Source organism: Halichoerus grypus, chromosome 13 (genome assembly GCF_964656455.1).
Source record: "Halichoerus grypus chromosome 13, mHalGry1.hap1.1, whole genome shotgun sequence".
Taxonomy (NCBI): domain Eukaryota; kingdom Metazoa; phylum Chordata; class Mammalia; order Carnivora; family Phocidae; genus Halichoerus; species Halichoerus grypus.
In genome coordinates, this window is record NC_135724.1 from 90,088,902 (window position 1) to 90,101,766 (window position 12,865).

Sequence of the window (12,865 nt, forward strand, 5' to 3'; positions counted from 1 at the left end):
TTCCAGGCGGGCCGGGGCTGCACCCTTCTGCGTCCAGCCACGCTCCCGGAGGGCAGGCACCGAATCGGCCCATGCGCCGCCCCTCGATGCTGGCAGAAGACCGAAGCCGCCCCCCGCTCTGCCCACTCACCTGTTCTTGTCACCCCCCTCGGGCTCGTCCACCTCGTCTGCACTGCAGGTGGCACTGGAGTCGCTGTCCTGGGGGGCTCCCGCGCCCTTGGCTGTGGGAGCTTTGCCCCCGGGGCCACCGCCCTCTTTCTTCTCCACCTTGAGGGCCCCCTCGGGCACGGCCTCGGCGCTGGCCTCAGAGCCCCCCTTGCCCTTGTCGGGCCCCTCCTCTGCGGCCTCCTGTTTGCATTCGCTCTTGATGGGCTCCGCGGGGGGCGCCTCACCAGGCTCTTCCGTCTTGCCCACGTCCACAGCCAGCTCTTGGGCCACGGGGGGCTTCTGCTCCTCCTCCGCCACCGCCAGGGGGGCCGCCGCATCCTCCTCCTCCTTCTCCTCCTTGGGGACCACAGGAGGGGGTGCAGTGGGTGACGCGGGTGCTGGCGGGGGCGTGGGCGGGCCGGTGGCTTCGGGGGCTGGGGTGGGCTCGGTGGGGGCCAGAGCGTCCTCTGGTGGTGGGGTGGGTGGCTCAGCGGGTGGCACGTCGCTGCCGGGGCCGGGTGGGGGCTTGGGCCCGTTCTGCCCCGTGTCCTTGGCGGCCTCGGTGCGGGGCGAGGGGATGCTCTCGGTGTCAGAACTGTTGTTGACCGTGGCTGTGGGAGGAGAGAGAGGCAGGGTGAGTGGTGCTGGGGGACTCGGGGGTGAAGCGGACCTGCCCATCCCAGCTCCAGGGCACAAACTCAGGATGCCTTGAGTGGCCCCATAGCTTGACACCACAATGGCCCTGAGGCCCCTCCCGGTCCTGGGGCCGTGCCTCCCCCACTGCCACCTTCCCCCCATGCTGACCCTGGCGCCCAGCCACCTCACTAACTTCCAGCCCCTGGGGTCGCTGGCCCCCCTGCGCAGCCAGGGCCACGGGCCTTCATCTGCACTCCACCGCTGGCTCTGCCCAGGCTGGAAGCCCGGCTGCGGTAACGCAGGTTACCTGTGGGCGTTGCTCTCGCCATCTGCAAAGCGCGGAAACAGATCCCAGCCCCCGGGGGAAGTAAGCCAGCGGTGTGGCAGCCCGGGGTGGCACTTGGTGACTACTGGCTACTGCGTCAGGGAACTCTGAGGAGCCTGAGGGGAAAGGGCCCCAACGGCATCCCCCCTCGGTTTCCCACACGGCCTGGCACCCGGCAGGTGCACAGTTAAGTGTTAACCGTGTGACTGAACGCGCGTACAGATGAAGGGTGAGGGAGGCTAGCCTCCCACCTGGTTCTTCAGCCTTAAAAAAAAATACTCCTGTCACTTCTTTGGGCCTCAATTTCCCCCATTTTGTGTAAAATGGGGACATGTGAAAAGCCCTGCACTTGCTGCTGGGAAATCAAACAAGGTGAAAGTCACGGATGAGAACACTGGTGAAAATCAACAGGGCAGCGGAGCCGAGTGCACAGATCTGCAAGAGCGAGTCAGGGAACAGCACGGTGAACAGACACCACACAGGGAAGGGGGACAGAAGCAGGAGCACAGACGTTGGCACTCAGAGGCATGCTCCCAGAAGGGGGGCCCCTCGCTGAGGACAGGTGACCTCGGGATGCCCCTGACCCCAGCACAGCCCTACCCTACCCCACCCCCAGGCCAGCCGGCCACATTCGTACCTGGGCCACTGCATTCCCCTCTGGGCACCTCGTTCCCAGAGGTGTGTAAGGCTGGAAGGAAGCAAGAGAAGGATTAGAAGCAAGACGGCAGGAGCAGCAGGAGAGAGGGGGTGGCCAGGGAGGCAGGCAACAGGGGGACCTCCAGTGGCCCTCATTTTGGAGCGACATGCCCTCTCCCTTCAGACCCACAGGTGACCTGCAGCGGCCCCGGCCCACAGTGAGGTGGTGCAGGGCGAGGAGTCAGTCCTGCCCACTCCTGGGTGTCCTTGGACAAGTCACAGGCCTTCTGTGAATCTGTGTCCCCAGGACTCTGAGGGTGGGAGTGCTGACCTCAGAGGTGGGCAGGGCTGCAGGAGCGGCCTTTGGGCCCTGGACCCATCCCACCACTCAGCCGCAGAGCCAGGTGGGCAGGGGACTGCCATGGCCCTGCACGAAGGCTTTCTTCAGCCCCCACTGCCCCCTCCCCGGCCTCTCCCACTGCTCACCTCCCTTCACGGCCCACCGCTCCCAGAAATCATAATTGGAACAACAGGGCTTCTCTTGTGGGTGCTGAGCTGTGCAGAGCCCTTCATGCTCGTGACTCATTTAATCCTCAGCAACCCCTAAGATCAGGACAAGCAGCATCTCATGTGCAGATGAGGAAACTGAGGCATGGAGCGGCCGAAGCACATGCCCCAGGCCATACTGCACGGGGGCAGGAGAGGGCTGACCCTGCGTCCCGTGTCCCTAACCACTGGGTTCCTGCCTCTGCATGCGGACTCCAGCGATGCCACTTCTTTCTGCTCACTTAACAGACATCAGGGCATAGGAGCCAATGTGGACGCCCCTTGGACAAGTAAGTGGCTTAACTCCCACCAGAGTCTCAGTCTGCTCATCCACAAAATGGGGGGTTATCGCCAAGCTCTCTCCCTCACCGAGGGAGTTCTCAGGGGCGAGCGTGCGCCCGAGGCCAGGGATTGTGAAGACTTGGACTGCGGGGCCCACCCCCAAAGCGCTGCCTCATCAATCGGTCCAGGAGGAGCCCAGGGATCTGCAATTCTGACCAGTTTGAACCCTGGTCCCCAAGCAAGCCAACTGTGTGACCTGGAGTAACCGCTCTGTGCCTCAGTTTCCTCATCTGTAAACAGGGTGACAAGAGCACCTACTCCACTGGGTCACTGTGACGGTTCAAGGGATTAACTCAAGGCTGCCGCTCTGATTAGGACCGAGAGACCGTGATCGTTGCGGAGACACTGAACAGAGGATGAATCCTCCCTCCCTGGATGGTTCACTGCTGCCTGGATGCAACAAGGCACTAGCTGCCTGCCCCCTGGAGGGGTCTGCCATGACGCCGGGGCTGGCTGGACTTTCTAGAAGGTTCCACGGGGGCGACCTCAGGCCCTAACCCAGAACCTCCCTGACCTCCCCCATCCTGGTCACAAGGGACGGGTTACACAGCAAATGTTGGCCAACTCCAAGTCTACCAGTTCCGTGACACCCTGTGAGATTGGTTCTCCGCTCTCTGCGCCTCGGTTTCAAAGCTCATCCACGTGGTGGGAGTATCACCCTGTACCTTTGTGCAGGATTTTCTATCCTGCTGCACAGGACCTGCTCAGAACCATCAGGTGGTCACAGAGCCTCAGCTCCGCCAGACCAGCCCTCCCCTCCCCTACCCAGCACAGAATGCCCCTCCCTCCACCCCTGCAAACCCTACAAGTGATGGGGAGTTCACTACCACACAGTTCTCTTACTGGGCAGTGTCTGTCCTGGTCTTAGTGCTGAGCCAAAGTCTGGCTTCCTTCTACTTTCCCACCAAAGCTGCATCCTATCCGCAGAGACAGCTGGGAGGATATTTAAAGAGGGAGACTGGGTTTCTGGTCCTTCTCTTTTTCTGGCTATCAACCCAGGACCCAGAAAACGAGGGCAGAGGGATTTGCGGCCCTCCATCAGACACTGGCCAGGCCTCCACGAACTTGGACTAGAGAGACCCAGAGCAGCAAGGGGGCCAGACTCCATCCCCAGACCCATCCCCAACTTGAGGCAAGAGCAACCACATGGCCCAATTCTCGGTTTTCAACCAGGAAGTAGGGTTCAAGCTGACGAATGCACTGGAGGCTGGCAGAGCTTGAATTTATTTGCAGGCCTGGCTTGAGCCAGGAGGTGACTTGCACCTTCCTTCACCATGTTGGCAGAAGCTTGGGAGTTTGAATGCAGAGGCAGGCAGAAAGGAGGAAGAGGAAGGCACCCTAGGCAGGGGCAGGAGGAAAGAAGGTTCTGTTCACCAGGCACATGAGGGCCCAACTGGGGCAGCTCCGGGTTAGAAGATAACAGGTGAGGCACAGACATTCAGCTAAGCAGGGGCTGGGGTCTTCAGGGACATCATGCCATGGGGGGTAGGTACAGACCCATGTAATTTATCATCCAAAATGGGGCACTTGGGAGTAACACCATCATCACCACCATCACCACCACCATCACCATCATCACCATCACTACCACTATAACCATCACCACCATCACCATCATCATCACCACCATTACCACCACCATCACCATCATCATCACCACCATCACCACCATCATCACCATCACCATCAGCATCACCACCATTACCACCACCATCACCACCACTGTCACCATCACCACCACCACCACCACCATCAACATCATCACCATCACCACCACCATCAACATCACCACCACCATCACCATCACCACCATCACCACCAACACCACCATCACTACCATCATCACCATCACTACCACTATAACCATCACCACCATCACCATCATCACCACCACCATTACCACCACCATCACCACCATTATCACCATCACCACCACCACCAACACCATCACCACCACCACATCATCACCACCACCATCACCACCATTATCACCATCACCACCACCACCATCACCACCACCAACACCACCACCATCACCACCAACACCACTATCAACATCATCACCATCACCACCACCATCAACATCACCACCACCATCCCCATCACCAACATCATCACCATCACCACCACCATCATCACCACAAACACCACCATCAACATCACCACCACCATCCCCATCACCAACATCATCACCATCATCACCACCATCATCACCACAAACACCACCAGCCCCATCACCACCACCACCACCACCGTCACCACCATCACCATCCTCCCCCTCCAAGGCAGTCCAGGCCTCTTTGCAGAAGGACCCAGACATTTGTGGGACAGCTCAGTTCCTGCCCCTCACCTTCTGCCTCCTCCGCCATCTCCTCCTCATTCCCGCTTGCACCCGATGCCTCCATCTCCTCGTCCTCCACCACAGGCGGGAAGGCAGCCTCCTCACTGGCGGCAGCTGGGGCTTTCTTCTTCTTCCTCCGTGCATTCCTCTCCTTCTCCTAGGGCACAGGGACAGTGGCGGTCACAGCCTGGGCCTGGGCCGTCAGCCCGGGGACTCCCTGTGCCTGAGGCCTGACCACAGGTGCAACGGACAGCGATACCAGCCGAGTGGCCATGAGGCGACCTTCCCCCCTCACGCCCCACTGTAGCGGCCAAGCATGCCAGTGGTTATTTTTACTGAGAGCTTTATTCTTCCATCAAGTCCCAGATACACGTACGACGCAGCCTGGCCTATCAGCTGCCCTGACATCCTTCTGGAACAGGTGAGGAAGGGCTGTCTCTGCCTAAAGGCCCCTGTGATTGCTCCAGCCTCTCTGCCTATCCCAGCCAGAGCAGTGACCATACGCCCCAGAGGACACCCTCCCAGGCAGAGTCACTACGTATGGAGCAAGGGAATGAGTGAGGCTCCCTTGCATGTCCCCTGTGCCCCTCACTGAGCCCCGGGAGACAGGGCTGGTTTGGGAAGCTCATCGTCTCACTTCCCCAGTCTTTCCAGGGCACCTCCTGTGTGCCAGGACTGCCTCGGGGCTGAGGACACACAATGAATGAGGCAGATAAGGTCCCTGCCCACAGAGGTCTTCCAGTCAGGGACACCAGCAAATAACACGTCACTTAAGAAGAAGAGACTCAAAGGTGGGGGAATGAGCAAGCTGGAATCAGACAGGGTGGGGGCTAGATGGATGGGGAAGGCTTCTTGAAGGAGGTGACATTGGAGCCGAGTAGGGGCACTGAGAGAGAGCTGCCCAGGCAAAGCCCTGGAGGACGGTGGTCCACGTAGAGGGAACTGCAAGCAGAGACCCCCGAGGTGGGGCCCAGCTCAGTGTGTGCAAGGAACAGAAAGAAGGCGCTCACTGCAGAGCCTTGCATGTCCCTCCACACGGCACCCTGGTCCCTGGAAGCCCGGCTGCTTTACTCACAGAGCCAGATGCCTATCCCCCAAGTCGGGAACAAGCTTCTCGCTCCTGGCTGGCAGCTCCTGGGTGGGGTGCCCCTAGGGGCCAGGCAGAGGTTCAGAGCACATGTGCTGGCTGACTTACTGACCGAAGGGGCAGCCTTGGGGACTTAAACACATAGTTGGTAGTTGGGGTACACATGGTGGCAGAGTGCTAGGGTCTCATGGTGACCAGGGACTCCCAGAGGCAGTGGATTGGTTCCTAAGAGGGGACGACCCACCCCGATGTAGCTGGAGTGACAGGAGGGTCCCAGCCTGAGCCCTTTGGGGTCTCTGAGGAAGGAAGCAGAACCTTCAACAATCTCAGACATGCCAACGGTCTCAATGAAGCCCCTCACACAGGGCTGAACATTATTCCCCCAGAATCCATGTCCACCCAAACCTCAGAATGTGACCTTATTTGGAAATAAGCTCTTTGTAGATGAAATTAGTTAAGATGAGGTCATACTAGATTAGGGTGGACCCTGCGTCCAGTACGACTGGCGTCCTTATAAGAAGAGGGCAATCTGGACACAGAGGCACACAGCGGAGCAATGTGTCTATAAGCTGAAGAACGTCCAGCATGACCGACCACCCTCAGAAGCTAGAGGAGCAAGGCAGGCTCCTCCCCGGAGCCTCCGGAGGGAGCAGGGTCCTATAGATGCCTCAGTTTCAGACTTTTGTCTCCAGACTACAGTTTTATTATTTTAAGTCACCTAGTTTGTGGTACTTTGTTACAGAAAACAGGACACTAATGTATCTCCCCTCCACCAATCCCCCAGCCCCCTGGAAGCAAGCCACCCTACCCAAAACACGGTACAGCCCACTCTCGGGGCAAATGCCCTGCCTGTCCCAGGTACCAGCAGGGTCTGCCCGCCCCAGGCCCTCACCATGGCTGGGCTGGGAACAGACCTCAGGGGGGTCCCCAAGCCCCAGCCCCAGCCTGGGAGTGGGATCACTTCCTGTCCTGCCTTCTTCCTGAGCAAATGGGGGTCCTCTGAGCGTAGCCACTCAGAACATGGGGAGGAAAAGGAAAACGTCCATTTGCCCATTAGTCACGGTTTCCGTCACCAACAGGCCAGGGCCATAGCCCCACCCTGCCGAATGTCCCCTGGCCACTGTGGGAACGCCCAGCTCCGCCATCCACCCGCCTCCAGGGGCTGGCCCGGCCCTGCCCCAAACCCCAAGCTTCTCCCGGAGGCCCAGCTGGAGCCCACGGAGGCGCGAGAAAGTTGTGTGGCATGTGGGTTCTGTGGGTGCGGCTGAGGGTTCCCCCTTCTTCCCCAATCTATTTTTAGCAGACAGGGACTCACTCCTGTGCTCGGGCTGGGTGAGGCAGTCGATCGGCTGCCCAGGGCAGGGGGGTGTTGGGTGGCAGTGCGGGGGGAGGGTTGGGTGGGGACTCCGCAACACTGGGAGCCTGGCAGGGGACAGGGGCTCCTGGGGGCCTGGCCAGGATGTGCATCTTCATGGGGACTCGAGTCCGGTCTGAAGGCTGCCAGACCCAGCAGCCCAGGGCACCACAGGCCAAGCGGGGCAAGTATGACGTCAACACTCGAATACCAACACAGGGTCTGAGAGGCTGGGACTCACGAAGCATCTGAGGAATTACACCAAATCCCTGCACACATAGCCCCATACCTCAGAATCAGGAGGCGTGTGTCGAACAGGAGATGCTGGTGAAACTGGTATCATTATGGCAGCTGTTTACGAAGTACCTACTACGTGCCCGGCGTTTTCCTGGATTGAGTCAATGGCTACGCGCCACTGCTCTGCAAGCCAGAGTACGCTGCTCCCTGCTTCAGACCTTCCAGGGCCTCCCTGAAACCCTTGATATAAAACCCCAAGTCCTCCCCACTCCATACAGCCCTGCACGATCTACATCTGGATCCCCCCACCTCTCCGAAATGTTTGCCCACCTCTGCCCTCCTCGGTCATCCTGCTACAAACATACTGGCCTCCTTGTGCAAACATGCTGACAGTGCCCCAGCCACAGGGCCTTTGCACCGGTCGTTCCTCTGCCTGGACATCCTTTTAGACACTAGTGCGACTCACTTCCTCACCTCAATCAGGGCTTTGCTCAGACAGACATCACCTCCTCAGAGATGTCTTCCCTATCACCCTGTCAAAATCAGCTGATCCTTGCCCCCCTTCATCAATTACTCTCAACTATATCCCTCACCTTATCACCTGCAGACCACAATCAGGAATTATTTGTATGTTAATCTGTCTCTCAAACTAGAATCAGCCCCTTAGGAGCCCGCATCCTCGTTCTCTGCTATGCTCCCAGGCTACCTGAAACAGCGCCTGGCACCTACAGAACAGATGCTCTGTAACTATTTCTTCACATGAATGAACTCGATAGACACAGACACTGGCTCAGAGAGGCAAAGACACTTTCCAGAGATCACACAGCTCACGAGTTAAGGAGCCCAGATCTGAATGCAGGTGAGGTTTAAGCACTTGGTTGCCCAGACCATGTCCCTCTGCCGGCCTATGCAGCCTCGGATGGAGGAGACAACAGAGGAAAACAAGGCAAGGCAGGGCCTGGGCTGAGACAGAGACGGAGAAACACGGAAGCTGAGCCCCAGAGCTTGGATTCACAGATGGGAGAAAAGGGTAACCTTCGGCCATAAGGAGGGGGAGGGAAAACCTCGGAGAAGTCACTAATGCCAAATGTTACATAACTCTGGGACATGCTCGCCTGCCCACCCGATCTTGCTTCCTGCTGACGTCGCCCCATGGCCACACTAAGGCCAGGCCTGGTGTAAAGCAGGAGGGGACACCCACTGACCCTCTGCTTCCCCGGCTCCTTCCTGCACTGGACAAGGGTGACATGTCTTTCTGAGCTCCAGACGGGGCCTGGCCAATGGCCAGAGGTGGCTGCCCCTGCTTCAGGATTCATAAGGACCTAGCTTCCTCCTGGGGACTGGAGAGGGCCAGGGAGGGGCGAGAGGCAGAGGTCATGGAGTTCAGCAGCATCTTGTGAGGCCTGCCCGCATGCTCCAGTGACGGGGAACTCACCCCTGCAGCTTGGGTGGCCCCTGTCAGGATGGATGGACCCAGGCTGAGCCCAGCTTCCCGTGATGGGTCCCTCTATCTGCTCACTGTGCTTCCTCTGTTGCTCCTTCAAGGTCAGCCGGGAACAAGAACCAGCCCCACACTCCCAAATTGCCTTTTCTCACCAATAAGTGGTCAGCAAGGTTCACCCGTCTGTAGGCCTCAGAACACGGCTTGCTGGCCCCATCTTCTGGTCCAATGCACTTGGTCCACGGCTCACCCAACAAAACCATGCTCTGCTGAGTCCTGTGTGAGCCTTGTCTAGTGGAGGACAGGTCCACGAAGGGACGCTCCTACAGACCCGGGTTCAAACCCCCTCCGTGGTTTCCTGGCCTCATCACCTAGCAGTGCTCAGGGTCAGGCAACAAGGAGGGCAGCCTCCTCCATCAGCTCCAGCTACGCTCCTCTCAGACCAGCACAACCCATCTAGAGCCCGGCCCTGGCAGACGGCTTCCCGCCGTCCACTACAGGAATGCCCACAGCTCCTCCACCCGCAGGGAAAGCCCACACACACTGCTGGCCTGGCACACAGCGGGCACTCAAGGAAGGCTTGCTCAGTGCACAGCGAGGGTAACACCCAGCACCCACTGAGCACTGGCCCTGGGCTCGGCGCCACCCCTTACAAAGGACTCCTCCACTCCTCACGACAACCCTGACGGTGGGTCCTAGTCTTCCCTTCACTTTACAGAGGACACCAAGGCCCAGAGTGGGGAGGCCGTGTGCCCGCGGGCACCACTCGGCTGCTGGCTCTCTAGCTCAGAGCCCTGCTCTCCACCATCCCGGACTGCCTTTCAGATGAAAGACACTGACTGACTGACTCAATCCATCAATCAACCAACCAACCACTCAGCCAGTCTAGGAGCAGCCCCACTCCACATACAACACGCACCCAGGGAGACGCGCGACCCCAGCCACGGGCGTCGGCTGTAGCTCTCGGCTGTGGGGCGCTCACATCGTGCCAGGCCGTTCCAAGCCCTTCCATGCATCCACTAGGATGAGTGTTGTAACAGCCCTCCAAGGGGGACACTAGCATTGCCCCCACTGCATAGCTGGGAAAACTGAGCCCAGAGAGGACAAGCCGCTTGCCCATGGTCACACAGGTAGTAAGCGGCGAGATCTGGGTTAGAATCCGGGTCTCTTGGCCCGAGTCCCTACAACAGCTACTCCCGCACACACCATTTGAGAGCGCGCCTCCCACACCCCTGAGAAGAAAAGGGGGTCAGTGGCTTTAAAATAAAACACTACCACTACCACCACCACCACTAGTGGCAGCAGTCAGGGCGCTCCCCTCTGGCAGGCACTCGGTTCCTCCCAGGTGGTCACTCACTGAGTCCTCACCGTAGTTCTCGGGCTAAGGGCCGTTATTCCCCCACCTTACAGATGAGGGAACGGAGGCCTGCTGGGACGGAATTGCCACTCAAGGTCTCAGAGGTGCCACGTCATCAAGCTGGGACTTGACCTCACTTTCGCCCCTGAGCCCATGCTGCACCATCCACCTTGCTGGGGTCTCTGGTCCTCCAACCCACGCTCTCGAGTTCGGGGTCCCTGGCGGCACAGCAGGACCGTGCCATGAGGGAATCTGGGAGGAGAGGCCTGTAACCCAACAACCTGAGCTATGGCCGGGGGAGGAGGAGGGGGGAGGGAGCAGGAAGACCTCCTCAGCAGCCCCCACCCCCACCCCGAGTTAATCCCTAGCTGGTATACACAGAGGCTGCCTCCCTGCAGGTCCCTCCCAGCCACTGCTGCTCAGGGCTCAGCAATCCTCCTGCTCTAAGGGATTTCAACAGGCGTTAAAGACAGATGCTCTGTGCCCTCAGGCCTCCCTGAGTCTTCCTCCCTGCGGAAACCAGAGTCCTAGAAAATCTAGGAAAAAAAGGAGAGCTCCTGGGGTACCAGGGAGCACTGCCAGAAGCTCAAGGAGCACCAGGGACCATCTGAACAGCAGGGAGGGAAGGAGAAGGTGGTCTGGCCTCACCACATGTGACCGGGAATGGCGGACAGACAAGAGCTCAGCTGCAGACTGAGGGTCGGCCTCAGCCCTGCCCATAGGGGCACGACCCAGCATCGGCCGTGGAGGAAGCGGTTCTCTCCGCAGCTGGCCTCGAAAAGCCAGAAGCTGCTTACACACTCAATTCAGGAAGATCCCACCCAGGGCGGCCGGGGAGGTTGCCCGTAAAATCTGCACGGCGCTCAAGCACCATTCAAGTGGGGTGATTCTACCCCCGGCCTGCTGGCCACGCTGCGTGACCTCGGCAGTCTGGGCACCCCGGTGGGCTGCGTCGGGGGAGCCATTCAGCATTGCCCCTCAGGACAGGCTGCACGTACTTTATACCCGATCGGGGGGGGTGCGGGGGGGCGGTGGCCAAGAGGGTCCTGCGGAGGACAGCTATATACCCCTTTCTTATACCTTCATATCTACAAGGAAATATGCAGCCTGGTGATCCAGAGCATGGGTCCCCGGGTCACACAGGTGTGGGTCAAACCCCCAGTCCGTTGTTTATGAGCCTGGCTGAACCTCAGTTTCCCCAGATCTGTAATGGTGACAGTGCATGGCATGTCACAAGCGTGTCCAAAAGGGCAGGAATCAGGGAGGGAGAAAGAGAGAGAGGTAGGGAAAAAAAGAGAGGGGGGGAGAGGAGGAAGGGAAGAGGCTGCCCCTAAATGGTCCTCCCTTCACAGTATCAGCCGTGGAGGAAGCGGTTCTCTCCGCAGAGACCATTTACAAGCTCAGCGAGGCGAGCTCCCTGACCTGTCCTTCCCTCCCCGAGGCAGCCCTAAAACTGTGAGGTGAAACAGGGTGGGGGAGACACTCACTTGGGGTTCATCTGCCCCGGGGCCGTCGTTCCAGTGAGGACAGCCACAGTCCTCGGTGAGGCAGGGCCCGACCCGCCATGCTCCTTCTCCACACGCCCAGAAGTGTCGGACCCAGGAGAGCAAGGGAGCTGAGGTGGGGCACCGGGAGGGCGAGACTGGCACACGGGGCCGTCCCAGTGCCCGGGGGGATTTACGACACAGATCCACTCCTGCAGCCAGCCCCCGGGTACCACTAAGCACGAGCACACCGGTGGACACCTGCCCCCGGGCACAGCCCCCCCCGAGGCCCTGGCAGGCGGGCTGCGGGTTGGGGGTGGTGCTCACCATCTTCAGCTTGTGCTGCTGCAGGATTTCATCCAGGTTCTGCCTCTTCTTGTAGTTGAAGTAGAAGTTCTTACACTGAGACACGGTCTTGGAGCCCACCATCCGAGCGATGGCCGACCAGTTCCGGCCGTGTTCCAGAAGACCTGTGGAGGGAAGGGCAGCAGGTGAGGGGCGGCAGGGGCCTGTGCCCACGGCCTGAAGCCCCAGGCTGAAAGTGCTCTGAATCCAGGCACGAGACTCCCTGCTCCGAAAGCAGACACAGTGGGGTGGGGGGCGCCGGAGAGGTGGGGATGGGGGCCTGGCCACCACCCCTCCCCGCCCAGGCTACATGGGCAAGGCCCGGGCTCCAAGAACCGAGAGGGGCAGGAAGGTGCTCGCCCCGGGTACGCCCCCGCCAAGGCCACCGTCGAGGATCCTGGGGGCGCGGGGCTCAGACCCCGCCCAGGCTCCCACCTCTCTCGCCTCCCCTGGCTGTTGTGACCTCGCACTGACACCCCTCACAGCTGCAGATGAGGCCTCAGGCCTCGGGAGACAGGGCTGTTTTCCGGCCACACCGGGCCAGGGCCAGAGAAAAGGAAGGAACGTGTGAGCAGGGGAGGGAGGCT

At 59.8% G+C, this 12,865-nt stretch overlaps 1 protein-coding gene across 21 annotated transcripts in view; it reads right to left on the reverse strand.

The window, feature by feature from the left end:
* Window positions 1–12,865, reverse strand: part of NCOR2 (nuclear receptor corepressor 2) — a 211,888-nt gene that overhangs the window by 40,705 nt on the left and 158,318 nt on the right. For 15 of the 21 annotated variants that reach the window (XM_078061099.1, XM_078061098.1, XM_078061102.1 and 12 more), the window contains 4 exons: window positions 12,261–12,403; window positions 4,983–5,130; window positions 1,746–1,796; window positions 131–758 (listed from right to left, as the gene is read on the reverse strand). In XM_078061099.1, the coding sequence (XP_077917225.1) occupies window positions 131–758; window positions 1,746–1,796; window positions 4,983–5,130; window positions 12,261–12,403 (970 nt within the window). The remainder of the gene's footprint in view (window positions 1–130; window positions 759–1,745; window positions 1,797–4,982; window positions 5,131–12,260; window positions 12,404–12,865) is intronic. The other 6 variants (XM_078061110.1, XM_078061103.1, XM_078061112.1 and 3 more) reach the window with 1 other exon arrangement.